This window comes from Muscardinus avellanarius (assembly GCF_963383645.1).
Source record: "Muscardinus avellanarius genome assembly, chromosome: X".
NCBI classification, from domain to species: Eukaryota; Metazoa; Chordata; class Mammalia; order Rodentia; family Gliridae; genus Muscardinus; species Muscardinus avellanarius.
In genome coordinates, this window is record NC_137792.1 from 41,573,524 (window position 1) to 41,600,833 (window position 27,310).

The following is a 27,310-nucleotide window of genomic DNA, read 5'->3' on the forward strand; positions in this document are numbered from 1 at the left end:
TGACAGAAGTATGGTTCCAGGAAGAAGTGGTGCCATTTTGAATTTGCACAAAGGCAGAGTAGGCCTGTACACCTAACATTCTGCCCTATCGGTTGGCCATACCCTGGTCTGCTCCAGAGGGCCACTATTGAGCCAGCAGGATTATAAGGATACCCATAAATCTAGGACATTTCAGAAAGTTGCAGGGCTTAACCAGTTCTGCTCCCCTGGCTTGGCATGGGTACCACCAACTCACCTCTGCTTCCTTTAGGCGCCGTTCAAACCAGCCCTTGGCTCCATCCATGGAGTGTACCTGAGCTTGCAGTTCTTCCACTGTCTGCTGGAGATTCTCCAGCTCCCGTGTTCGGGCCTGGAAGGGGCAGATGGTCATGGGTCAGACAGGCTGCAGACTAAGCACCTCATACATGTCTTCCATTGGCTTATCAGCCATGCTGTGGTCCCCAAGTTTTGGAGGAGGAAGGGCACGGTCACCCACCCACTCACCTTCTCCTCCTTGATCTGCCCACGGAGCTCCTCCTCCTGCCGCTTCTTGTCCTCGTGCAGCTCTCGGAGCTCACGCTCATAGCGAGCGCGCACCCCCAGCACCTCCTTCTCATGCCGCAGTCGGACTGCTCCCAGCTCCTCCTTGTGCTGAGACTTCTCCTGCAGCGTTTCCATTGCTAGCTCATCCAGCATGGCCTTCCGCTTCTCAGCGCTCTGAGGACCAGGAAGATGGCGGTCAACCTCCTCCCCCAACACTGGAAAAGGCCCACCACTCTTTCCTTGCACTCAGGAACTAGTCAGACCCCACCCCCTCCCCACCCAATCAATCTGGCTGAGTCACTCTCCCACTCTTATGGAACTGGTCACTCTCTTTCCCTTCTATTCTCATGGATTTGGCCAAGAAACTGGCCAACCATGAAAGTCCCTTCTCCCTCCCACTCCCACGAATTTGACCATATCACTTCCCCACCCTCTTAGGCTGGGCCAATCCCTCTCCCCTTTCCTTGTGGCACCCTACCTTCCGAGCTTCCTGGAGTTCCTGGGTCAGCTGCTCTTTCTCCTGCCCTATTTCCTGAAGTTGTTCCAGCAGCCGACTGTTGGCCCGTAATGACTCCTAAAGCAGGAACGAAGGGGATGATGAGTTTGACAAAGAGCCTCCAGTAGCTGCTGGTCACACTAGATACTGTAGGGGGGACTGGAGATTGAACCCAGAGGCATTCTACCTTTGAGTTATACCCAGCCCCATTTTTTGAAACAGGGCCTCACTAAGTTGCTGAGGCTGGCAGTGAACCTGCAATCCTGTCTCAGCCTCCCAAGTACTGGGATTACAAGCATGCACCAGCAGGCCCAACTATTTTTTATTTTTATTCTGTAATTTTATTTTTGTGGTACCGGGGATTAATCCCAGGATCATTCTACCTCTCAGCTATACCTCCAGTCCAACTTAGTATTCTTTATTTTAAAAAAGGCTCTTACTAAGTTGCAGAGGGCTGAAGCTGGCCACAAACCTTCAATCTTCCTGTCTTAGCCTCCCAAGTATTAGGATTACAAACATGTACCACCATACGCAGCTTTTATTTTTTTTTATTTTGAATCAGGGTCTCACTAACTTGCTGAGGGCCTCGCCAAATTGCTGAGGCTGGCCTTGAACCTGCAATCCTCCTCATCCAGCTCCTAGCCCTTTATTAAATTACTTATTTACAGCCAGGTGTGGTGGCGCACGCTTGTAATCCCAGCACTCGGGAGGCTGAGACCAGAGGATCACGGACAGCTTCAGCTACCTAGTGAGGCCCTCTGCAACTCAGTGAGACCTGGTTTCAAAATAAAAAATAAAAAAAATAAGGCAGGGGGTGTAGCTCGGAGGTCGAATGCCCCGGGGTTCCATCCCCAGATACACACACTAAAAAGAAAAAAAGATATTACTTATTTACATAGCCGGGTGAGGTGGCTCACACTTGTAATCCCAGCGCTTGGGAGGCTGAGACAGGAGGATCGCACAGGTTCGAAGCCAGCCTCAGCTACTTAGTGAGATTCTCAGCAACTTAGTGAGACCCTGTTTCCAAATAAAGTATAAAAAAATAGGTCCGGGAGTATAGCCTGGAGATGGGTTCCACCCCCATTACCACAAAAAAAATCAATAAATTACTTATTTACTTTTGGTGGTACTGGGTATTGAAACCAGGGGTGTTCTAATGCCAAGCCATATCCCCAGCCCCTCCTATTTTTGCGGTACTGGGCATGGAACCCAGGGACATTCTACCTCTGAGCTACACTCCCAGCCCTATTTTTTATACTTTATTTGGAAACAGGGTCTGACTGAGTTGCAAAGGGCCTCACTAAAGTAGCTGAGGATGTCTGTGAACCGAAATCCTCCTGTCTCAGCCTCCCAAATGCTGAGATTACAAGTGTGCGCCACCACGCCTGACCCCCTACCTTTTTTTGTGGTACTTAGGTTGGAACTCAGGGGCTTTCTACCTCCAGGCTACATTCCCAGACCTATTTTTTAAATATTTTATTTGGAAACAGGGTCTCAGTAAGTTGCTGAGAGCGTCATTAAGTAGCCGAGGCTGGCTTTGAACCTGCTCAATCCTCCTGTCTCAGGCTCTCAAGTGCTGGGATTACAAGCGTGCGCCACCATACCCGGCCCCCCCCCACCTTTTTTTTTTTTTTTTGGTGGTACTGTGGATAGAACCCAGGGGCCTTCTACCTCTGGGCTACACTCACAAACCTATTCTTTATTTTTATTTGGAAACAGGGTCTCTTAAGCCAGCAAGACTGGCTTCGAACCTGCATGATCCTCCTGTCTCCACCTCCCAAGTACGGGGATTACAAGTGTGCAACACCACGCCCGCCCCCTGCCCCACCTTTTTAAAACAGAGTCTCACTAAGTTCTGGAAGCCTCCCAATTACTGGTATTATAAGTGTGTGCTACCACACCCAGCTTATTTTTTTTTTACGGGTCTGGGATGGAACCCAGAGGCATTTGACCCCCGAGCTACAACTCCTGCCCAATTTTTTATTCTTTATTTTGAAACAGGGTCTCACTGAGTTGCAAAGGGCCTAAGTAGCTGAGGCTGTCCGCGAACTGCGATCCTCCAGTCTCAGCCTCCCGAATGCTGGGATTACAAGCGTGCGCCACCACGCCCAGCTCTATTTTTTTATTTTGAGACAGGATCTCAGGAAGTTACCAAGACTGGCCTCGAACCTACAATCCTCCTGTTTCAGCTTCCAAGTACTGGGATTACAGGCATGTGCCAGTGTTTGGGGCTAAAAATCTGAAACGTTTTTAGTGCCAACATAATGCCACAAGTAGAAAATTCCACACTTGACCTCCTATGATAGGTCACAAAAGGCAAGTGAAAGGAAGGAACAGTGGTATACAACTGTAATTCCAGGTACTTATGAGGCTCAGGCAGGAGGACTGTAATTTCAAGGAGAGACTGAAGAACATTGCGAGACCTGTACACCCCTCCAAAATCCTGCAGGTACATTAAAAACATTGTTCCAAATTATGTTCTGGAACAGCTGGGTGTGGTGACCCATGCTTGTAATCCCAGCATTTGGGAGACTGAGACAGGAGGATTGCAGTTCGAGGACAGCCTCAGTTACTACTTAGTGAGGCCCTTTGCAACTCAGTGAGACCCTATTTCAAAATAAGAAATTTAAAATAGGGCTGGGGGTAGAGCTTGGAGGTGGAATGCCCTTGGGTTCCATCCCCAGTACCAAAAAAAATGTATTTAAGGTGCATATGAACATAAATAAATTTCATGTTTAGTCTTGGGTCCCATTAGCAACCTATCTCAGTAAGCATATGCGATTATATTAATATCCAAAAAGTTTTGAAATCCAAAACACTTCTAATTACAGACATTTCAGATAAGGATACACAAGCTCTGCTATGGAGTCAGAATGGATATCCTAACAAAATGAAGAGGCTCAGTCTCGGTGAAATGATTTGTGCCAGGACATACAGGTACTAATAAGTTAGGGTACCAAGTCCGAAATCTAGGTCCTCCTGACTATCCAGCCTTCCCACTCCACCTGATGGGGACTCTGCCGGGCCAGTACTAGGAAACTACAAGACAGGTCAGAGCCAGAGGGATCACCTGGAGCTGGGTGTTGAGATCATCCTTCTGTCCCATGAGATCCTCATATTCAGCCTGCCGCTGCTGTATCTCAGCTGCCAGCCCAGTGGTCTGTTCCCGGAGCATATTCAGTTCTTGTGTCTTTGCTGTTTGGATCTGGAGAGAGGAGTAGTGATGGGAAATGGAGTAAAAGGGGCCCCTGGGCCCAGGCCCATGGCAAGGGCCTCCTGGTTTCAGGGAGAGAGGTGTGAAGAGAGGTAGGAAATGAGAAAATTTCAAAGAGAACAATGGTGAGGGGAATGGATAAATGTGGTGTCTTCATGAAAATGGAACACTGTACAGTGATAAATGAACAGACTCATGCTACTTATGGATAAACCTCACAGATACAAGGGTGCCAGAAAGAAGCCAGAGACAAAAGAACATGCATTACATGTATATGAAGTTAAAAAACAAACAAAACAAATCTATATTGCTCAAGGTCAGAATAATGGTTACTTCTGGGGGAGTATTGACAGGAAGGAGCAAAGAGATACCTTTTAGGGTGCTGAAAATTTTCTAAATCTTTGTCTGAGAGGTGGCTACAATGAGATAGGTAGGAAGATAAATGGATAGATAGACAGACAGGATTCACGGAGAACACAGTTAAGATGATTACATTTCATGCATTTTACTGGAGAGAAACTAGAACGCCAGAGAAGCAGGAATGGATGGCCAAAGAAGGCTAGAAACCAACAGAAAAGAGAAACAGAAGCAGAGACCAGAGAACAGGATGGAGTCCAGACTGTCCTGCCTAGATGTACACCAGAGAGAAGAGGGAGACAGAAGAACGGGAGAGATCAGTGAGGATGCCCAGGTATCCTGTACCTGTTCCAGGGCAGCCAGGCTAGTCCTCAAGGCATTGTTCTCAGCCAATAGCCCTTCCACTTGTTCCTGCGCATCTGCACTCTGGATGGACACCTGGCCCCACCCCCACGACAGGTGAGAGCCAGGTCCAGAACAGGGATACAGGACCTACCCGCAGCCAAGAAAGAAAGGAGACAGAGAGACAGACACAGACACACAGACCAGACTAGGAAAAGCGAGACCCCTGGGGCCCCGCCTGCTAGTATTGTGCTCACTCGGGCTGTCCCCACCCTCAACCTTACCCCCCTGAGCCCACCCAGTACAAGGTACCTGATCTTGTAGAGCCCGCAAAGCTGCTGCATGCTCCAGGCGCTCCCCCTGCCGCTGATCTCTCAGTTCTGCCAAGCTCTGTGGGGACCAGAAAGTCAGGGGAACCCATTCGTGGCCACAGGGCCTACTCTGGGGTACACATAACTACACAGGCCTCCTCTTTTGATATCTAATAGTGTGTCTCCAGCACCTGTGGGTCTGGGAGTACTCATCAGGTTCACCCATCCAAACTCCAAGTACTTTCAGGAGCCTCAGACACACTCAAATACTCTATCCCTGTCTCCAAGCATCTCAGACACACCTAAGCTCCTGGCCCTAGTCCCTTTGCGGCTCACATAACCCTAGCTCTCATCCATAAGAGGTCTTACACTCCCCCAGATATCAGCCTGGGAGCCCCAGGATTCTCATACATACCCAGCCTCCAAGAATTTCAGATGTGATCAGCACTCAAGAACTAGAAGCTTCACCTAGACTCCAGACCCCAACCACCAAGGGTTTCAAACACACTCAGCCCCCATGTCCCAAGTCTCTATAGGTCTCAGATCCATACAAACTCCTAGTGCCTGACCCTAGCGGTCTCGAACTCATACAACCTCGTATTTTCCAGATCCTGGAGGAGTCTCAGACTGACCTTCCTAATTATCACCCTGGTCCTCAGTCTCTGGAGATCTTCAGACCCAGCTCACTACTAATTGTGTGTATGGTTTAGCTATACCAAGACTCCTGTCCCAGCCCTCATGTTCCCAGGTTTTAAGAGCCTTATGCCAGCCGGGCGTGGTGGCGCACACTTTTAATCCCAGCATTTGGGAGGCTGAGACCAGAGGATCATGGTTTGAGGACAGCCTCAGCTACTTAATGAGGCCCTCTGCAACCCAGTGAGACCCGGTTTCAAAATAAGGAATAAAAAATAGGGCTGAGGCTGTAGCTCAGAGGTAGAATGCCCCCTGGGTTCCATCCCCAGACCCACAAAAAAAGAGAGCCTTATGTCCATAAGCCATGGGATTCCCCACCCCAAAGGACCTCTGACTCACCCCTTTTAGGGGGGAAAACAGAAGCTTTAAAGTTACCCAGCCCCTGACAGTCAGGAATCTCAGACCCAACTAAACTTTTATTCTAGCCCCTGGAAGTCTCAGATTAACCAGCCTTCTGGTCATTGCCTCCAAAATTCTCAGGCCCACACAGTCAACAAAATCCCATTTCCTAGCCATCTCAGATCCAAAGCAGCCCCCTAGACCTTGAGGGTGTCAAATACACTCCAAATGAAGCATCAACTGTCCCGTCCTTGCATGTGTCTACTCAGTTCCAAGTCCTGAGTTCCTGGGAGTCTCAACCATACTAATACTCTAGCCCTTAAAAGCCTCAAGCATAGTGAATAAACAGGAGGATCGCTGGTTTGAGGCCAGTCTCAGCAATATAGCTAGATACTTGGCAATTTAGCAAGACCCTGTTTCAAACTAAAAAATAAAAATTAAAAGGGCTGGGGCACAGGTTCAAAACCAGCCTCAGCAACTTAGTGAGACCATAGGGCTAGGGGTGTAGCCCAGAGGTAGAAGGCCTCTTGGTTCCATCCCCAACAACACACACACAAACGGCTGGGAGTATAGCTCAGAAGTAGAATGCCCCTGGGTTCAATCCTTAGTACAAAAATAAGTAAATAAATAAATAACAAAATTAAAAAATAAAAAGGGCCGGGGGTATAGCTTGGAGGCAAAATGCCTCTGAGTTTAATCCTCAATATCCCCCCGTCCCCCCAAAAAAGGGCTCAACAAATATCAACCAGCCTCCAGGGAGTTTATTTTATTTATTTATTTAGTTTTTTGGTACTGGGTATGGAACCCAGGGACATTCTACCTCTGAGCTACACCCTAGCCCTATTTTTTATTTCGGTACTGGAGATTGAACCCAGGGGCATTCTACCTCCAAGATACACCCCGAGCCCTACTTTTTATTCTTTATCTTGAAACATGGTCTCACTGAGTTGCAAAGGACCTAACTAAGTAGCTGAGGCTATCCGAGAACCACGATCCTCCTGTCTCATCCTCCTGAATGCTAGAATTACAAGCATGTGCTACCATTCCCATCTTCTGCTGGAAGTTATTTATTTATTTATTTTGCGGGTCTGGGGATAGAACCCAGAGGCATTTGACCTCTGAGCTACACCTTCTGCCCTATTTTTTTTTTTGGTGGTACTGGGGTTCCTGGAAGCCCTTCTACCTCTGGGCTACACTCCCAGACCTATTTTTACATTTTTATTAGGAAACAGGGTTTCCTAAACCAGCGCGGCTGGCTTCAAACCTGCACGATCCTCCTGTCTCTGCCTCCCAAGCGCGGAGATTACAAGCGTGTGCCACCATGCCTGGCTGCCCTATTTTTTTTTAATCTGTATTTTGAAACCAGGTCTCACTGAGTTGCAGAGGGCCTCACTAAGTAGCTGAGGCTGTCCGCGAACTGCGGTCCTCCAGTCTCAGCCTCCCAAATGCTGAGATTACAAGCATGCGCCACCACACCCGGCTATTTATTTATTCATTTATTTATTTGTGGTACTGGGGATGGAACCCAGGGGAATTCTACCTCTGAGATACACCCCCAGCCCTATTTTTTTATTATTTTATTTGTTTATTTTTGCGGTACTAGGGATAGAACCCAGGGGCAATATACCTCTGAGCTACAGCCCCAGCCCTATTTTTTATTCTTTTTTTTTCGGGTCTGGAAATGGAACCAGGAGCATTCAACCTCTGAGTTACACCCTCAGCCCTATTTTTTATTCTTTATTTTGAAACAGGGCCTCACTAAGTTGTGGAGGGCCTAAGTAGCCGAGGCTGTCGGCGAACCGTGATCCTCCGGTCTCAGCCTCTCAAATGCTGGGATTTCACGTGGGCGCCACCATGCCCAGCTAGTTTTATTGGGTTTTTTTGTTTTTGTTTTTTGGTGGTACTGGGGTTCCTGGAAACCCTAGTTTCCTGGGCTACACCCCTAGCCCTATGGTCTCACTAAGTTGCTGAGGCTGGTTTTGAACCTGTGCCCCAGCCCTTTTAATTTTTTTTTTTTTTTTTAGTTTGAAACAGGGTCTTGCTAAATTGCCAAGTATCTAGCTATATTGCTGAGACTGGCCTCAAACCAGCGATCCTGGCTACACACCCAGACCTATTTTTATACTTTTTTATTTGGAAACAGGGTATCTTAAGCCTGGCTTTGAACCTGCGCGATCCTCCTGTCTCCGATCCTCCTGTCTCCGCCTCTCAAGCACAGGGATTACAAGCGTGTGCCATCATGACTGGTTCCTAGCTAGTTTTTATTCTTTATTTTGAAACGGTCTCACTGAATTGCAAATGCCCTCACTAAGTAGAAGCTGAGGCTGTCCAAGAACCTTGATCCTCTTGCCTCAGTCTCCCAAATGCTGGGTTTATAAGCGTGCACCACCATTCCAGACTTCCAGGGAGTTTATAATTAATCAGTTCTTGGTACCAATTCCCAGAGGGAGTTTTGGCTTTTTTTTTTTTTTTTTTGGCAGGTCTGGGGATGGAACCCAGGGGCATTTGACCTCCAAGCTACACCCCCTTGACTATTTTTTATTCTTTATTTTCAAACAGGGTCTCACTAAGTTGTGAACGGCCTAAATATCTGAGGCTGTTCTTGAACCATGATCCTCCGTTCTCAGCCTCCCAAATGCTGGGATTACAAGTATATGCCACCACACCCAGCTTTGGCTTCTTTTTTTTTTTTTGGTGGTATTGGGATTCCTGGAAGCCCTTCTACCTCTGGGCTACACTCCCAGACCTATTTTACATCTTTTATTTGGAAACAGGGTCTCTTAAGCCAGCACAGCTGACTTCGAACCTGCATGATGCTCCTGTCTCTGCCTCCCAAGCACGGGGATTACAAGCATGCGCCACCAAGCCCGGCCTTTTGGCTTCTTTTTAATTAAATTTTTTGTAGTACTGGGGATTGAACCCAGAGGCATTCTACCTTTGAGCTACACCCCCAGACAAATATTGTTTTTTATTTGGAAATAGGGTCTCACTGGGTTGATGAGTACTGCTACTTGCTGACACTATCCTTGACCTTGCAATACTCCTGTCTCAGCCTCCCCCCCCCTTTTTTTTTGGTGGTACTGGGGATGGAACCCAGGAGTGAGCTATACTCCCAGCCCTAGTTTTTAGTCTTTTTTATCTTTTGAAACAGGTCTCACTGAGTTGCAAAGAGGCTCGCTAAGTAGCTAAAGCTATTTGCAATCTGCAATCCTCCAGTCTCTGCCTCAAAAATGCTGGAATTACAAGAGTGTGCCACCATGTCTGGCCACTTATATTTTTGGAGGTACTAGGGATTGAACCCAGGGGCACTCTGCCTCCAAGTCCCCATCCAATTTTTTTTTTTTAGGAATTTGGGATTGAACCCAGAGGCATTCTCTCAGACCTATTTTATATTTTATTTGGAAAGAGGGTCTCACTAAGTTGCTGAGAGGATCACTAAGTAGCTGAGGCTGGTCAAACCTTTGCTATCCTCCTGTCTCAGCCTTCCAAGTGCTGGGATTACAAACCTGTGCCACCACACCCAGCTCCCTTGTTTGTTTGTTTGTTTGTTTTATTCTTTATTTTGAAACAGGGACTAAGTTGCAGAGGGCCTCACTAAATAGCTGAGGCTGGCTGCAAACCTGCAATCCTTCTATCTCAGCCTCCCAAATACCGGGTTTACAAGCATGCGCCACTACACCCAGCTTCCCAGCCCTATTTTTTATTTTTATATTAATTAATTTATTAATTTATTAATTTATTTTGTGGTACTGGGGATTGAACACAGGAGCATTCTACCCCCAGCCCTATTTTTCATTCTTTCTTTCTTTAGTTTTGCAAGTCTGGGGATGAAACCCAGGACAGTCGACCTCCAAGCTACACCCCTTGCCCTATTTTTTATTCTTATTTATTTATTTATTTATTTATTTTGGTGGTACTGGGGGTGGAACCCAGAGGCTTTCTACTTCTGGGCTATACTCCTAGACCAATTTTTTAAAATATTTTATTTGGAAACAGGGTCTCACTAGGTTGCTGAGAGCCTCACAAAGTAGCTGAGGCTGGGTTTGAACCATGATCCTCCTGTCTCAGCTTCCCAAATGCTGGGATTGCAAGTGTGCGCCACCACGCCCAGCTTCATTCTTCATTTTGAAACAGGATCTCACTACGTTGTGGAGGGCCTCACTAAGTAGCTGAGGCTGGCCCCAAAGCTGAGATCCTCCTGTCTCAGCCTCCCAAATTCTGAAATTATAAGCTATTCTTTATTTTATTTTATTTTATTTTATTTTGTGGGTCTGGGAATGGAACCAGAGGCATTTGACCTCTGAGCTACACTCCCTGCCCTATTCTTTATTCTTTATTTTGAAACAGGGTCTCACTAAGTTGCAGAGGGCTTCACTGAATAGCTGAGGCTGTCCGCGAACCATGATCCTCCAGTCTCAGCCTACCGAATGCTGGGATTACAAGTGTGCACCACCATGCCCAGCTCAAGATATTCTTTATTTTTGAAACAAAGTCTCATTAAGTTGCAGAGAGCCTCACTAAGTAGATGAGGCTGGCCATGAACCTGCAATTCTCCTGTCTCAGCCTCCCAAGTACTGAGATTACAAGCATGTGCCCATGCTTGACCCCGGTGGGAGTTTTATCATTTTATTTTTATTTTTATTTTTGTGGTACTGGGGGGGGGTAGAACCTCTGAGCTATACTCCCAGATCTATTTTATACTTTATTTGGAAACAGGGTCTCACTAAGTTTCTGAGAACCTCACTAAATACCCAAGGCTGGCTTCAAAACTGCGATCCTCCTTTCTCAGTCTCACAAGCATACACCACCACGCCCAGCTCCAGTGGGAGTTTTTTCCTTTGTTTGTTTGTTTGTTTGTTTGTTTGTTTTTGGTGGTACTGGGGATCCTGGAAACCCTTTTACCTCCGGGCTATACTCCAAGACCTATTTTATATTTTTATTTGGAAACAGGGTCTCTTAAGCCAGCACGGTTGGCTTCAAACCTGCGCGATCCTCCTGTCTCCACCTCCCAAACACGAGGATTACAAGGGTGCGCCACCATGCCTGGCCAGTGGGAGTTTTAGATGGATAAACTTTCAGCACACAATCCCCCAGGTCCTCAGCCCTAAGACCACTGATTCATACAGAATCCTATCCCAACTCCTACAGTTCTCAGAGCTCCTGAACTCCCATTTCCTACCTCCTGGGGGTCTTAGAGCCATCAGTCCCTATATATCCAACACAGGAAATCTCAGACTCCCCAGCCAGACTCCAGGCATCTCAGACCTCTCCAAACTACCAACCCTGGCCCCCACCCTAGGAATTTCAGGACCCAGCCCCCTCTTACTTGATTAGCAGCCTCGAGTTCCTGTTGTAGCTTCTGGGTGCGAGCCAACTGGGCTTTGAGATCCGCTTCCTTTCGCTGTTGTAACTCCTCGATCTTGTTCCTGGGGAAGGAGAGAAAGGGTGTACAAGGCATGGATCGAGGCTCAGTCTCCTATTTTTTTCTTCTACAGAGAACAGTCCCAATCTGTCCACCAATGCTCCTAACCCTGGCAGTTACCTGCTATCATTAAATAGTGTCTCCTTCTCTGTCTGCAGACGGCAAAAACTAGGCACAGAAAGACAGACATACATAGGTCAGTTCTACAGTTAATTTCCCTCCAGGCCCCCAAAACCCTGGAAAAAAGAAATGAAGTACCTTTCTTGCTTCTTTTTTAGTTTCTCAGAGAGCTGGGGGGAGGGAGAAAAGGGTATAGAAAAGTGATAACAATGAGAATAATATTAATAGATAAAATTAATATTTTCTTGCGGTACTAGGGATGGAACCCAGGGCCATTCTACCTCCAAGCTATACCCCCAGCCCTATTTTTATTCTTTACTTTGAAACTGGGTCTCACTGAGTTGCAAAGAGCCTCACTAAGTGGTAGCTGAGGCTGTCTTCGAACCACAATCCTCCTGTCTCCACCTCCCAAGTGCTGGGATTACAAGCATGTGACACCATGCCCGGCTGATAAAATTAATATTCACAGACTTTTTTTTTGCAGTAGTGGGGATGGAACCCAGGGACGTTTTACCTCCAAGCTATACCCCCAGCCCTATTTTTATTCTTTTTATTTTTTGCAGTAGTGGGGATAGAACCCAGGGACATTCTACCTCCAAGCTATATACCCAGCCCTATATTTTTATTCTTTATTTTGAAACAGGGTCTCACTGAGTTGCAAAGAGCCTCACTAAGTAGCTGAAGCTGGCCGCAAACCACAATACTCCTATCTCAGCCTCCCAAATGCTAAGATTACAAAATGCTAGGATTACAAGTGTGTGCCACCACGCCTGCCCAGACACTTCTTACCGAATCCTTCCCTGGAGCCAGGATTTACTTATATTATCCTGTGGAATCCTCAAAACAGCCTAGGGAAGTGAGTACTACCAGTCTTACAAACAGGAAAACTGAGAGTTTCAAAAGGGTTAAATAATTTGGCTATCCAATTAGCAGCAATAGCATCATCTCCATCTTGATCCCCAGGACTCCAAAGGCCAGCAGCATTTTACAACCCCAAAATAGGGGCCAGTGGCCATGTCATACAATGGGTAGGCTGGGAGGCCTGGAAAGCAGGATCCTGATTAGTTGTCTCATCTCTGGCCCTCCAGGTTCTAAGATGAGAACCAGAAGTCTGTAAATGCTTGGATAAATGAATAAATGGGCAAAGGTGGGAGGAGGCAGAAGGGATGGGCCTGTCAAGGCACAAGATTGAGTGGGACCGTATCAAAAGCAACTCTGAGACATAAGTGTAATTCTCTCCACTTCACCCATGAGGAAACTGAAGTTTGGAAGGGAGCACAATGTCCCTTCTGCTGGCACGAAAAAGCTGGGCAGCCCCACCTTAGCAAGTTCCTCCTGCAACCTAGATGTTTCAGCCTGCTTTGAGCTCTGCAAGGAAAGATAAAGGATTTGTTATGAGCAAGGACAAGGGAAGGTCTTTCTCTCCTCCTGTCCTCCTGACTCCCGTACCCCTTCCCCTCTGCCCACAAAATGGTGATGTCACAGACATCTCCGTGGCTCCCCAGCTGCAATAGACCCAGACTTACCTCCAAGCCTTGCAGCTGCTCCCAGAGCAATCTCTTCTCTTCTTTCTCCATCTCCCATTTCAACTCCACCTCTGCCAATGGCATGGGAGCCATGGCAGGGGGAGATGGGCCCTCCAGGGGGTCTCCTTGGCCCTCACTGGAAGCTGAGGCCTTCACAGCCTCTTTCCCATAACGTTCCTGTAGGGCTGGTGGGTAAAACAAGGAAATGTGATTGATGAGGGTGTCTCCAAAGCCTCTTGCCATGCCTCAAAAGAAGGAAAACTGACCTTCAACCCTTCAGTTCACAGAGACCCCATCCCCAAATGACCACAAACCCTATCCATGCTTTTCACAAAGCTTTCTGAGATCCTGTCTACTATGCTTCACCTGCTACTTACATCTGAAACTCTCCAGAACCTCCTGATTTCCACCCACATTCAACCAAGCTTCCCTGTTGACTGTGGAGCCAGCATCTACCACCAAAGAAATCCTGGCTTCTCACCAAAGCTCTACCAACTGTCTTTCAGCTTTCATTCAAGACCCCACTTACAATTGGGGCTCAGAATCTTCCCAACACTCAGTCATTCACTTTCTCCACTTAGCAAATATCTTTTCAATGTTCACGCTGCTGCTTTCTTAACATGTGATAGGAACCAGGCCTCGAACAAAATGCAGAATGATACCAACTCTTATCTCTACTACCCTCTTCCAGGTAGCAGACATCACTGTGTACATGAGGACCCTTTGGCTCACACAAGTGAAATGGCTTGTCCAAAGCCACACACTGAGCCAGGCATGGTGGTGCACACCTATAATCCTGGTACTTGGTAGGATGAGACAGGAGAATCATAGGTTTGAGAACAGTATCAGCAATGTAGTGAGACTCTCAGGAACCTAGCGAAACTCTGTTTCAAAAAAAATTTCCAAATAGCTAGGGTGTACCTTGGATACATAATATCTCTGGGTTCAATCTCCAGTACTAATCAACAAAACAAAACAAAGCCACACACTGTTTTATGGCAAGGCCAAGTCTCACTCTGAAGCCCTTCTGCTGAGAGAATGCCACGCTTCCTTGCTCTACTCAAGCCCTGAGGTACTGACAGCCTGAGAAGGACCTCCTTGTACCTGCCACATTCTTCTGCAAGGCCGTGTTCTCTGCCTGCAATCTTAACAGCTCCCCATCCACATGGGGCCCAGCTTGGATAGCCCCTGCTCCAGCAGCCCCTTCCTTCAGTTCCTGGTTCTCCCGTTCCAACTGTTCCATTTGGCTGCAGAGCTAAGCAGAGAAAAAGTGACAGAAAAGCAGCAAATCAGAACAATAGGCACTGAAACATATGGAGGACTTGGCCATGTAGCTTATAATTCATTTCATTTCATTCCCATAAAGACCCTAAGATATAGGGGACTCTCACTACATGAAGGACACTGAGGCATGCAGATGTTAATGTCATATTCATACAACAGTTAATAGGCAAAGTCAAAGTCAGGCATGGTGGCACATGCCTATAATCCCAATACTTGAGAGGCTAAGACAGGAGGATTGCAGGTTTGAGGACTGCCTCAGCAACTTAGTGAGACTCTCATCAACCTAGTAAGACCCTGTTTCAATATAAAAAAAAACAAAAAATAAAAAGGGCTGGGGGTGTACTCTGGAGGCAGAATGCCCTTGGTTCAGTCCCTGGAACCACACAAAAAATGAGGCAGACTCAAAAAAGGTTGAGAAAAACTGGGCATGGTGGCACACACTTGCAATCCCAGTGTTCAGGAGACTGAGACCGGAGGATCATGGTTTGCAGACAGCCTCAGCTACTTAGTGAGGCCATCTGAAACTTAGTGAGACCCTGTTTCAAGATAAAGAATAACAAATAGGGCAGGGGATGTAGCTTAGAGGTGGTATGCCCCTGGGTTCTAACCCTAGATGCCCCCCCCAAAAAAAAAAGGTTGAGAATGCCGGGCATAGTAGCACACGCTTATAATCCCAGACTTTGGGAGGCTGAGACAGGAGGACTGCAGTTCGCGAATAGTCTCAGCTACTTAGTGAGGCTCCCCCAAAAAACTTAATGAGACCCTGTTTCAAAATAAAGACTAACAAATAGGGCAGGGGCAGGTAGCTCGGAGGTCAAATCCCCCTGGGTTCCATCCCCAGATCTGCCAAAAAAAGAGTTTGAGAAGCCGGGTGTGGTGGTGCATGCTTGTAATCCCCGTGCTTGGGAGGCTGAGACAGGAGGATCGCACGGGTTCGAAGCCAGCCTCAGCTACTTAGTGAGGCTCTCAACAACTTAGTGAGACCCTGTTTCCAAATAAAATATAAAAAGGTCTGGGAGTATAGCCCAGAGATAGAAAGCCTCTGGGTTCCACCCCCAGTACCACACACACAAAAAAAGAGTTTGAGAAGTTGGTCATGGTGGTACATGCCTATAATCCTAGTACTTGGGAGGATCACAGGGTTGAGACATGCCTCTTCAATTTAGCCAGACACTCAGCAACTTAGAGAGACCCTATTTCAAAATTTAAAAAAAAATTAAAATGGTTAGGTATATAGCTCAGAGGTAGAATGGCCTTGGGTTCAATCCCCAGTAACCCCCCAAAGCAACAATAAAAAAGGATGAGAATATCAAGAACAATTTTCTCATTGCCTGCTCCCCACCTCTCAGATGAAATCTGAGAACTCGGGTTCCTCTGGAAGCTGTCAGCACCATGGAGAGCCCCACGGTCATGCTTTCTGTGGACAGCTGTGTCCTGGATCCTTATTCCAGGGACAGCTCCCTCTCAGCACAATTGCCAGACAATTTTACGGGTATTTCTAGGGCCAGCAATACCACTTGGTCCTGTCATACTAGCCCCTGACCTTGGAAAGGTGAACAATTAAAAAAAAAAAAACTAAGTTGGGGGTGGCAGCATATGCTTGTAAGTAATCCCAGCATTCAGAGGTGGAGACTGGAGGATAACAGTTCAGGAACAACCTCAGGTAATTAGTGAGGCACTTTGCAACTCAGTGAGACCCTGCTTCAAAAATAAAAGACACCGGGCATGATGGCGCACGCTTGTAATCCCAGCATTTGGGAGGCTGAGACCAGAGGATCACAGTTTGCAGACAGCTTCAGCTACCTAGTGAGGCCCTTTGCAACTTAGTGAGACCCAGTTTCAAAATAAAAAAGAATAAAAAATAGGGCAGGGAGTGTAGATTGGAGGTAGAATGCCTCTGGGTTCCACCCCAGACCCACAAAAAAAGACTAACCCCCCCAAAATTAAGCTACCCCCTATTCTCTCCCCTTGGCACAGTAAAGGTCTCATAGCAGTCCTGAGATGAGCCCTTGTCCCCATTTTCAGATGAGCAAACAAAGGCCCAAGGTGTGTGTGTGTGTGTGTGTGTGTGTGTGTGTGTGTGTGTGTGTTGCCAGGGATTAAACACAGAAGCATTCTACTTCTGAGTGACACCACTAGCCTATTTTAGATTTTTTTTTTCTTCTGGTGGTACTGGGGATTGAACCCAGGAACATTCTGCCTGAGCTACATACATAATCCCAGCCTTAGTGTTTCTGTGTGTGTGATAGTATCACAAGGGCAGACTCTTTTTTCTGTGTGTGGTACCAGGGATGGAACCCAGGGGCATTCTACTTTCAAGCTATACCCTCAGCTCAATTTTGTTCTTTTATTTTGAAATAGGTTATCACTAAGTTGTGAAGGCCTCACTAAATTGCTGAAGCTGGCCACGAACCTATGATTCTCCTATCTCAGTCTCCCAAGTACTGGGTATACAAGCATGCGCCACCACACCCGGCTTAGAAAGGCAGATTCTGAAATCAGTCTTCTTGGATGTGAATTTCTACTATGCCATTTACTAGTCAGGTGACCGTTAGACAAGTTAATCTCCCTTTGGGCTCTCAGATGAGTTTTCCTCACCTGCTAAATAGGAGTATTGAAAATATTTCAGAGGCTTGTTGAAAGGATCAAATGAGTGAATAATGTAGAACACTTCAAACAGCATTGTAACTGTTTACAGGGTTATTTGTATTACTAAGGACTAAATTCAGAAGTGCTCTACTACTAAGCTATACACCCAGAACTTTTTATGTGTGTGTGGTACTGGGGGTGGAACCCAGAGGCTTTCTACCTCCGGGCTATACTCCCAGACCTATTTTATATTTTTATTTGGAAACAGGGTCTCACTACATTGCTGAGAGCCTCACTAAGTAGCTGAGGCTGGCTTTGATGCTCCTGTCTCAGCCTCCCAAGCGCGGGGATTACAAGTGTGCGCCACCACGTCCGGCTCTGCCCAGAACTTTTTATTTTTTACTTATTTCTTGTTTTAGAACTGGGGATTGAACCCAGAGGAATTCTACCTCTAAGCTACACCCCATCCAATTTTTTATTCTTTGTTTTGAAACAGGGTCTCACTAAGTTGTGGAGGGCCTAAGTACCTGGGGCTGGCCATGAACCTGTAATCCTCCTGTCTCAGCCTCCCAAGTACTGGGATTACAAGTGTACACCACCATTCCCAGATTCCTTTTTATTTTTTAATGTTTTACTTGGTACAGAGGTTGAACCCAGGGGCATTTTATCTAGAAATAAAACCCCCATCCATTTTTTTAAATACTGGGGATGGAATCCAGGGGCATTCTACCTCCGAGCTACACTCCCAGAACTATTTTTTTTTCAGTACTGGGGATGGAACCCAGGGGCATTCTACCTCCAAGCTACACCCCCAGCCCTACTGTTTTATTCTTTATTTTGAAACAGGGTCTCACTGAGTTGCAAAGGTCCTCACTAAGTAGCTGAGGCTGCCTGAGAACCATGATCCTCTAGTCTCAGCCTCCCAAATGCTAGGAGTACAAGTGTGCACCATCATGCCCAGCTCCCATTCTTTTATTTCTTTGTGAGATGGGGGTTATAACAACCCAGGGACATTCTACATCTGAGCTATACCCCCAACCCTATTTTTTTTTTTTTTGCGGGTCTGGGGATGGAACACAGAGGCATTTGACTTCTGAGCTACACCCCCTTGCCCAATTTTTCATTCTTTATTTTGAAACAGGGTCTCACTGAGTTGTGAAGGGCCTAAGTAGCTGAGGCTGTCCGCGAACCACAATCCTCCGGTTTCAGCCTCCCAAATACTGGGATTACAAGCGTGCGCCACCATGCCCGGCTCCTATTTTTTATTTTTTTATTTTGAAACAGCATCTCACTGAGTTGCAAAAGGTTACTAAGTAGTAGCTGAGGCTGTCTGCAAACCACAAGTGCCACCATGCCCAACCATATAATTTTTTTTTTTTTAGTACTGGGGATTGAATTAAGGGGCATTCTAACTCTGAGCTACACCTCCAGCCCTATTTTTAATCTTTTTTTTTAATTTTGAAACAAGGTCTCAATGAGTTGCAGAGGGCCTCACTAGTGAACCCCGTGATCCTCCTGTCTCAGCCTCCCAAGTACTAGAAATATAAATGTGTGTTACCATGCCCGGAATTTTTCTTTTGAGCTGGGCATATTAAGCAAAAGAAGTTTACCTAAATTCCCAGGTCCCTGGGGTTCCATAGCATCAGCCCCAAACTACACAGATAGGACTTGAAGCTCAAGGAAAAGGAGCATCTTGGCCAAGGAATAAGCTGACCTGAGGGCTCAAGGCCCTCTGATCCCACCACAGTAAATGGCCAAATTTGTCCATCACTGACCCCCAGAAACAATGCAGGACCTGTTTCAGCACCATGGACAGTGTTTCAGGGCCAGACCCTTTCCAAATACCCTCTGCTGCTGCTGGGTGTCAGCGTAGGTGGTCCCTACATACATCTGCTTGCACATAAAACACACATGCACCATTCCCATTCCCCCCTCATCTATCCCGGGCACCAGCACCTTGCTGAACTCGGCCATAAGTGTGCTGTTCTGCAAACGAAAGTCCTCCTCTTGGTTGTGCAGCTTTGCCTGCAGCAGCTCATTTTCACTCAGCAGCACCTCAACTTCCTGCAGTGGCAGACATGGGTCAGGACTCCAATGGAGGCAGAAAGGAGAGGTGGGGCAAAGAAAGAGGGAGGGGAGAAAATGACAAATAGGGGGAGAACACAGGGTGCAGAGAATGAGATGATACGCAGAGAGACATATAAGGAGGAATAAATGATAGAGAGACACGATGGAAGTAGAAGAGAAAACAAAGGAGAAACAGGCAAGGAGGGTGAAGTGAAGACAAAGAGGAAATGATGGTAATTGGGGAGAAGGGAGGCAAAGAGAGATGGGGAAGTAGGGAGATAGGAAAGAAGTGAAAGATTAGAAGGGAAAGGAAAAGAAAAGGAAGGAAGGCAGGTAGAAAGGGACAGAAAGAAAACAACAGGGAAAGGAGAACAGGGAGACAAGGGAGAGGGTCAGGGAAAGAAATAAGGCAGGAAGAGACAGAGGAAATGGGGAGAGAAACAAGGAGTCAGAGAGAAAAAGAAAGACACAGCAGAAAAGAAATGATGACAGTGATAGAAACAGGAGGGGAAGAGACAAAGATAAGGTTGCAGAGGGAAACAAGAGTCAGAGGGGAACGAAACAAAGCCAGGGACAAGAAGACTCACAGAGAAGGAGGAAGAGATATAAAGGAGAAAGAGATATGCAGAGAGGCACAGAATGAGAGACAGTCACGGGGAACCCAAGACAGAGACACATGGCAGTGAGGAAGTAAAAGATGCAAAGCCACACACAGAGGAAAAAGGCAGTACTAGGAGATCCCAGCAACAGAAATACCCCCTAAGACAGTCTCCCGAACACATTTTCCACAGGCCCCCTTACCTGAGCTTTCTTGCTCTTGCTTAGTGCCTAAAGGAAGGGGTGGGAAAAGAGCTAAAGTGAAAAGCGATGGACTCCCTCAGTAAGGTATGAAGACTAAGGAAGATAATAAAGACACCAGTTATGGGATGTGGCTATCTTCAACCTCAGAACTTTCCCAACAATGCGAAGCCCGCAGGAATGAATGAGAATCTTGCTTTGGTGCTATAAGACACACACATATAATTCCTTTGCTCTATGCTCTTCTGGGGTGGGGGAGAGTCTCAGTATTCAACTCTTTATAGGCTAGATCTCCAGGCTCAGAAATTGTGGCTTCATTTTTACATCTATCCAGACATGTCTATGGGGATCCCTCCCATGCAATATTGAAACTGCTGCTCTCCTACTGGACAACTGAAGGCCTGGCCAGGGGTGGAGAATCAGAACCCTACCCAGATTTTCTGCATTCTGTATTTCTTCATCCAACAATATTTATTCAAGCCAGGCGTGGTGGCGAATACTTGTAATCCCCACACTTGGGAGGCTTACATAGGAGGATTGCACAGGTTCGAAGCCAGCCTCAGCTACTTAGTGAGGCTCGCAGCAGCTTAGTGAGACCCTGTTTCTTTTCTTTTTTGGGGGGGTCTGGGGATGGAACCCAGGGGCATTCAACCTATGAGCTACACCTCCTGCCCTGTTTTTTTATTCTTTATTTTGAAACAGGGTCTCACTAAGTTGTAGAAGGCCTCACTAAGTAGCAGAGGCTGTCCACAAACCACAATCCTCCAGTCTCAGCCTCCCGAATGCTGGGATTACAAGCATGCACTACTATGCCCGGCTGTGAGACCCTGTGTCTAAATAAAGTATACAAATAAGTCTGGGAGTATAGCCTGTAGGTAGAAAAGCTCCTGGGTTCCACCCCTAGTACCACAAAAAATAAATAAAATATTGATCCAGCATCTACTATATATAACATTGTGCTATTCATGGGGGCAGAGCAGTGACAAGACAAAGGACCTTGAACGTCTTAGAGCCATAATCTCATCTTTTTTTTTTTTTTTGGTGGTACTAGGGGTGGAACCAAGAGGCTTTCTACATCCAGGATATACTCCCAGACCTATTTTATACTTTATTTGGAAACAGGGTCTCACTAAGTTGTTGAGAGCCTCACTAGGTAGCTGAGGCTGGCTTCAAACCTTTGTGATTCTCCTGTCTCAGCCTCCTAAACGTGGGGATTATAAACATGTGCCCCCACGCCCAGCCTAATCTCATATTTAGAGGAACTGAGAGGTGAGTTTGGTCTCATTTTACCAATAGGAACAGAAAAGAGATGGCAAGTAGCAACACAGGCAGGAGTGTGAGTGGAAGATGGGAAGCAGATTCAAGGCAGATTTACTGATAGAATTTACTATTTAAAAATTAGTGAACATGCTGGGCGTGGTGGCGCACACTTGTCATCCCTGCGCTTAGGAAGCTGAGACAGGAGGATCGCATGGGTTCGAAGCCAGCCTCAGCTACTGAGTGAGGCTTCCAGCAACTTAGTGAGACCCTGTTTCCAAATAAAATATAAAAAAGGTCTGGGAGTATAGCCCGGAGGTAGAAAGCCTCTGGGTTCCACCCCCAGTACCACCAAAAATAAAATAAAATAAAATAAAATAAAATAAATAAAAATAAAAATTAGTGAACAAGCCAGGCATGGTGGCACATACTTGTAATCCCAGCATTCAGTAGGCTGAGACCAGAGGATCGTGGTTCATGGACAGTCTCAGCTACTTAGAGAGGCCATCCACAACTTAGTGAGACTCTGTTTCAAAATAAAGAATAAAAAGTAGGGCCGGGCGTGGTGGCGCACGCTTGTAATCCCCGCACTTGGGAGGTTGAGACAGGAGGATCGTGCAGGTTCGTAGTCAGCCTCACTGGCTTAAGAGACTCTGTTTCCAAATAAATAAGTAAAAAGGTCTGGGAGTGTAGCCCGGAGGGAGAAGGGCTTCCAAGAACCCCAGTACCACCAAAAAAAAAAAAAAAATAGGGCACGGGGTGTAGCTCAGAGGTCAAATGCCTCTGGGTTCCATCCCCAGACCCGCAAAAAAAAAAAGTTAGTGAATAAAAACAAGTAATTGAAATTAGAATGAATTAAGAGTCAGTTAAATGTATTCAATAAATCGTGGAATTAGGTAAAATTAGCAAGCTAAACAACTTCTGTGAGAATTCTTTAAATGACAACATGAAAACAGTATATAAGCTGGGTGCGGTAGCGCATGCTTATAATCCCAGCATTTGGGAGGCTGAGACTGGAGGATCGTGGTTTGTGAACAACCTCTACTTAGTGAGGCCCTTTACAACTCAGTGAGATCCTGTTTCAAAATAAATAACAGGGCTGGTGTAATTCCAGCATTTGGGAAGCTGAGACAGGAGAATGATGTTTTGTGGCCAGCCTCAGCTACTTAGTGAGGCCCTTTGCAACTCAGTGAGACACTGTTTCAAAATAAAGAATAAAAAATAGGGCTGGGAGTGTAGCTCGAAGGTAGAATGCCCCTGGGTTCCATCCCAGTACCAAAAAAAAAAAAAAAAGAAAGAAAAAGATAAACAGTATGCAATATTAGATCTAGTTTGCTGTAGGTGCTCATTGGATAGATGAGTGAGTCAGACGGGTAGAGGAGAACAGGGGTGGGTGGCTGGGTGGGTGGAGGGAGGTACCTTCTGAGCTTTACTGAACTCCTTATCCAGGTGGGTGACCTTCTGTCGAAGAGTGGCAATTTCTGTTGTTGGAAAATCAAGAAATAGCAGCCTCAGACAAAGGCAAAACCAAAGACTCTTCCTGCCAAGCCTCCGAGGTAGAAACTCAGCCTTTGGCCCTCAAAGCCTCCCTCCAAAATAATGAGACCCTCTTGGCTCACCAACACCATTCTTGCGTAGTTCATCTGAAAGCTGGTAGTTATTTGTCCGAAGTTCCAGGAGCTGAGCCTTTGGGGGGAAAAGAAAAGAAAATGACATGGTCAAGAAAGTGCTTCTACACTCACCATGAGGCAACCAAGCCCCTGAGCACTATGGACTGGACCAGCACCATTCATGTACCTCCCCAGCAGCTCCTTGTGACCTGGGCATACTGCATCCTAAGTAAGATGCCAGGTCCTGAGGCCCTGCTCCATTTTCTCCAGCTCCACTTATAACCCTGGCCAGCTTCACCCCTCCAATCTATTCTGCACTTGGGCCATCACACTACTGACCCAGTAAGACTCCCATTCATGTGCGTTACATGACTCTCCATACCTGCAGGACAAAGTTCCACCATCTCATCTTGACTGACCCAACATTGTCCTAGCCAGACCTGTAAGTTCCTGAGGGAAAGAGGCAGGGGCACTCCTTTCTACCTCTATACCAATGGAAGAGGGCCTGGTATTCTCCTCCCCCAACTTTCATTGAGTCAGAGGGTTCCCAGGCTCCTAACACTCCAAAGGTTCTCAAAACATAGCCAAGCCCACTTCAAGAATTAAGGGGCCGGGCGTGGTGGTGCATGCTTATAATCCCAGCATTTGGGAGGCTGAGACTGGAGGATCGGTGGCACACGCTTATAATCTCAGCATTTGGGAGGCTGAGACTAGAGGATCACAGTTCATGGACAGCCTCAGCTACTTAGTGAGGCCCTCCGCAACTCAGTGAGACCCTGTATCCAAATAAAAAATAAAAAAATTGGGCAGGGCGTGTAGCTCAGAGGTTGAATGCCCCTGGGTTCCATCCCCAGACCCTCAAAAAATTTTAAAAAATAAAAATAAAAATAAAAAATAGAAAGCCATAGCCAGGCGTGGTGGTGCATGCTTGTAATCCCAGCACTTGGGAGGCTGAGACAGAAGGATCACAAAGGTTCGAAGCCAGCCTCAGCTATTTAGTGAGACCCTGTTTCCCTGTTTCCAAATAAAATATAAAATAGGTCTGGGAATATAGCCCAGAGGTAGAAAAGCCCCTGGGTTCCACCCCTAGTACCACACACACACAAAAAGAAAGTCAAGTGTTTTGGCACCCACTTGTAATCCCAGTGCTTGAGAGGCTGAGACAGGAGGATCATAGGTTTGTGGTCAGCCAGCCTCAGCTACTTGGTGAGGCCCTCTACAACCTAGTGAGACCCTGTTTCAAAATAAAGAATAAAAATACAGGGCTGGGGTATAGCTCAGAGGTAGAATGTCCCTGAGTTCAATCCCCAGTACCACACAAAAAATAAGTAAAATGAAGAATAAAAAATAGGGCTGGAAGTATAGCTCAGAGGTAGAATTCCCTGGAGTTCAATCCTTAGTACCTAGTAATAATAATAATATTAACAACTATTATTATTAAGGGAAAGTATAGCACGTGCCTATAACACAGAACATGGGAAAATGAAACCGGATAATTTCAAGTTTGAGGCCACCCTTAGCAATTTAGCAAGGTAGGTCCTCAGCAACTTAGTGAGACTCTATTAAAAAAAAAAAAAAGCCTGGTAAGCTGGGCGTGTTGGCGCATGCTTGTAATCCTAGCATTTGGGAGGCTGAGACAGGAGGATCCAGGTTTCGCAGATAGCCTCAGCTACTTAAGTGAGGCCCTTTGCAACTTAGTGAAACCCTGTTTCAAAAAGAAAGAATAAGCTGGGCGTGGTGGCGCACACTTGTAATCACAGCATTCGGGAGGCTGAGACCTGGAGGATAGTGGTTCGTGGACAGCCTCAGCTACTTAATGAGGCCCTTCACAACTCGGTGAGACCCTGTTTCAAAAAATAGAAAGACTAAAAAATAGGGCTTGGAGTGTAGCTTGGAGGTAGAATTCCCCTGGGTTCCATCCCTGGTACCAAAAAAAAAAAAAAAAAAAAAGATCTGGGAGCAACAGCACATGACTATAATCCCAGTATGAGGGAGACTGAGACAGGATTGCAAATTCAAGGCCAGCAATTCAGTGAGACCTTTGACAATTTAGCCAGAGTCTGTCTCAAAAAAAAAGCTTTTTTTTTTATAGCACTGGGGATTAAGCCCAAGCATTCTAATTCTGAGCTATACCCCCAGCCCTATTTTATTTATATTTGGAAATAGGATCTTGCTAGGTTGATGCAAGTCTCACTAGTTGCTGAGGTTGTCCTCAAACCTGCAATCCTTCTGTCTCAGCCTCTCAAGTACTGAGATTACAAGCATGTGCCATTGTGTTCAACTCTCAAAAATTTTAAACAAAGAAAAATTTAAAACAGAGACAGACATGGTGGTCCATGCCTGTAATCCTAATACTGGGGAGGCTGAGACAGGAGGATTGTAGGTTTAAAGCCAGCCTCAGCAACTTAGGGTGGCCCTGTTTCAAAACAAAGAATAAAATAGAACTAGGGATATAGTTCAGAGGTAGAACATGCTTGGGTTTAATCCATAGTACCCCAAAAACATAAAAGTTAAAAATGTGTTGGAGATATACCTCAGTAGTACAGCATCCTTGGGTTCAATCCCTAGTACTAGATACACACACACACACACACACACACACACGCACAAATAATTATGAGAAAGTAGCTGGGCTTGTGGTGCACGTCTCTAATCCTAGTTACTTGGGAAGGTGAGACAGGGGGATCGCAGATTAGAGGCATCTTGGCATCTCAGTGAGACCTTGTTTAAAAATTTTTAGAAAAATACTTAAAAATTGGTTTGGGGTTGTAGAATGCCCTTGGGTTCAATCTCCAGTAATATGTTATATATATATATTACATACACACACACACACACACACACACACACACACATACATATTTGAGAAAGTGAAGTCTGGACCATGCCAAACAGCACACTCCTTCCCACAAGCCCTGTAAGGGCCTGAAGTGGATTCTTCCCAGACCAACTCACTATCCCCTATCTCACCAGAACCTTTTTCTCCCTCTCAAAGCACCAGCCTTTATTTCTTTCCCCTGGTGGTCTATTCAGGGTCATAGGGATTGGCCTCTATAGAATCTTTCCTGCCCCTGTCCTTCCCAGGACTCAGGGCTCTGTCTAAGTCCTAGTTCAAATGAAACAATTTCCACCCTCCTCAACAGAGTCCAATGGTTTCTCCTCACGAGTGGCTCACTGGAATAAATCCTCCTCACTCAAGGATTGCCTCTACTTCCCCACAAATCATTGTCCAATGGGTAGACTCTACCAGCTTCAGGGGCTTTCAAATACAACACCTTGGGTGGGGCAGTTAGATTATTGCTCCTCACTTAGAATCCCTTACACAGGCTACGCTAATCTTCCCGGTTCACGGTCCAATGATCGCACCCTTGCATTCCCAGAGCCCTTCTCTCATTCAAGGACCAGTAAGGTTACTTGACCTTACTCAGAGTTCCTCCCCTCTACTCATAGAACTCTACTCAGGGTTTCCTCCTTTCAGAACTTTTCGGAGTGAGGAACTCTCCCTGGTCAAGAATCCACTCATGGTGCAATGCTATGGCCTTTCATCCCTCTCCGTTCCCACCCTAAAAGAAGTGGTCAGGGTACCTTCCCAAAAGTTCAGTGTTCTCTCCATTCAGTCCAAGATCTCACTTCTTTACCTCCTCTCTGCCCCCCCCATAGGGATTAATGGTATTACCCATTCAAAGCCCTTTTTACCACTGCCTAATGAGACCACCCCTAGTCATCTAATGGTACCGCCCCCTACCACCAATGGCAACCGGGTCCTCTACCACTAATGGCACAAGATCTCCACCTCCCAGAAAGACAGCTAGTTTTTTCCCAACCCCCTGGCATAGTGGTATCTCCCACAAAACTTTCCACCTCTCACAGGCTAATGGTATTACCCTTTCAAGGGCTCCCCCCACCATGACGCAAACAGCCCAACGCCCGCTTCCTTCCTCTCCAGGCAAAATGGTTTCGCCCTTTCAGGATCTCTTTCCTTCAAAGCCCAATATTATCTATCATTCACCCACCGATGGTATTCCCCCGTACACAAACCCAAAGGGCATTAGCTCTGGGGTCTAAGTAAGGTACCGCCTACTCAAGGAGGCAGTCCCCTTCCCACAAGACTAACAGAATCGGATCTTCGGAGTCCAAATAGTATCTAGGAATCAGTCTCGCTACTCGGAGCCTCAGTTTCCCTTCGCCAGACCAAGCCCTTAGACTCGAGGTCCATCCCAACCAACTCCTTCTCGAAGCCGGTGGCACGACCTCTCTCTACCCCACCCCTAGTCGCCCAGCGCGGTGGTCTTTCCCACAGCGAGCGGCACCTGCATCCGTTGAAACTCCTCCTCAGACAGAGCTTGCGCCATGTTCCTCCCCC

General features: G+C 46.5%; 1 protein-coding gene across 11 annotated transcripts in view; it reads right to left on the minus strand.

The window, feature by feature from the left end:
- The window catches only part of GRIPAP1 (GRIP1 associated protein 1), a gene marked incomplete at both ends in the record, with an annotated part of 42,516 nt that extends 15,217 nt beyond the window's left edge, over positions 1-27,299 (minus strand). For 2 of the 11 annotated variants that reach the window (XM_080719615.1, XM_080719611.1), the window contains 16 exons: positions 236-349; positions 484-696; positions 1,001-1,096; positions 4,089-4,223; positions 5,244-5,321; positions 11,601-11,700; positions 11,817-11,864; positions 11,955-11,986; positions 13,137-13,184; positions 13,343-13,527; positions 14,447-14,597; positions 19,172-19,279; positions 20,084-20,110; positions 22,757-22,818; positions 22,957-23,023; positions 27,258-27,299. In XM_080719615.1, coding sequence (XP_080575741.1) covers positions 236-349; positions 484-696; positions 1,001-1,096; positions 4,089-4,223; positions 5,244-5,321; positions 11,601-11,700; positions 11,817-11,864; positions 11,955-11,986; positions 13,137-13,184; positions 13,343-13,527; positions 14,447-14,597; positions 19,172-19,279; positions 20,084-20,110; positions 22,757-22,818; positions 22,957-23,023; positions 27,258-27,299 — 1,506 coding nt within the window. Of the gene's footprint in view, positions 1-235; positions 350-483; positions 697-1,000; positions 1,097-4,088; positions 4,224-4,934; positions 5,028-5,243; positions 5,322-11,600; positions 11,701-11,816; positions 11,865-11,954; positions 11,987-13,136; positions 13,185-13,342; positions 13,528-14,446; positions 14,598-19,171; positions 19,280-20,083; positions 20,111-22,756; positions 22,819-22,956; positions 23,024-27,257 lie in introns of all 11 variants that reach the window. The other 9 variants (XM_080719609.1, XM_080719612.1, XM_080719613.1 and 6 more) reach the window with 9 other exon arrangements.
- Positions 27,300-27,310: the final 11 nt, after the last annotated feature.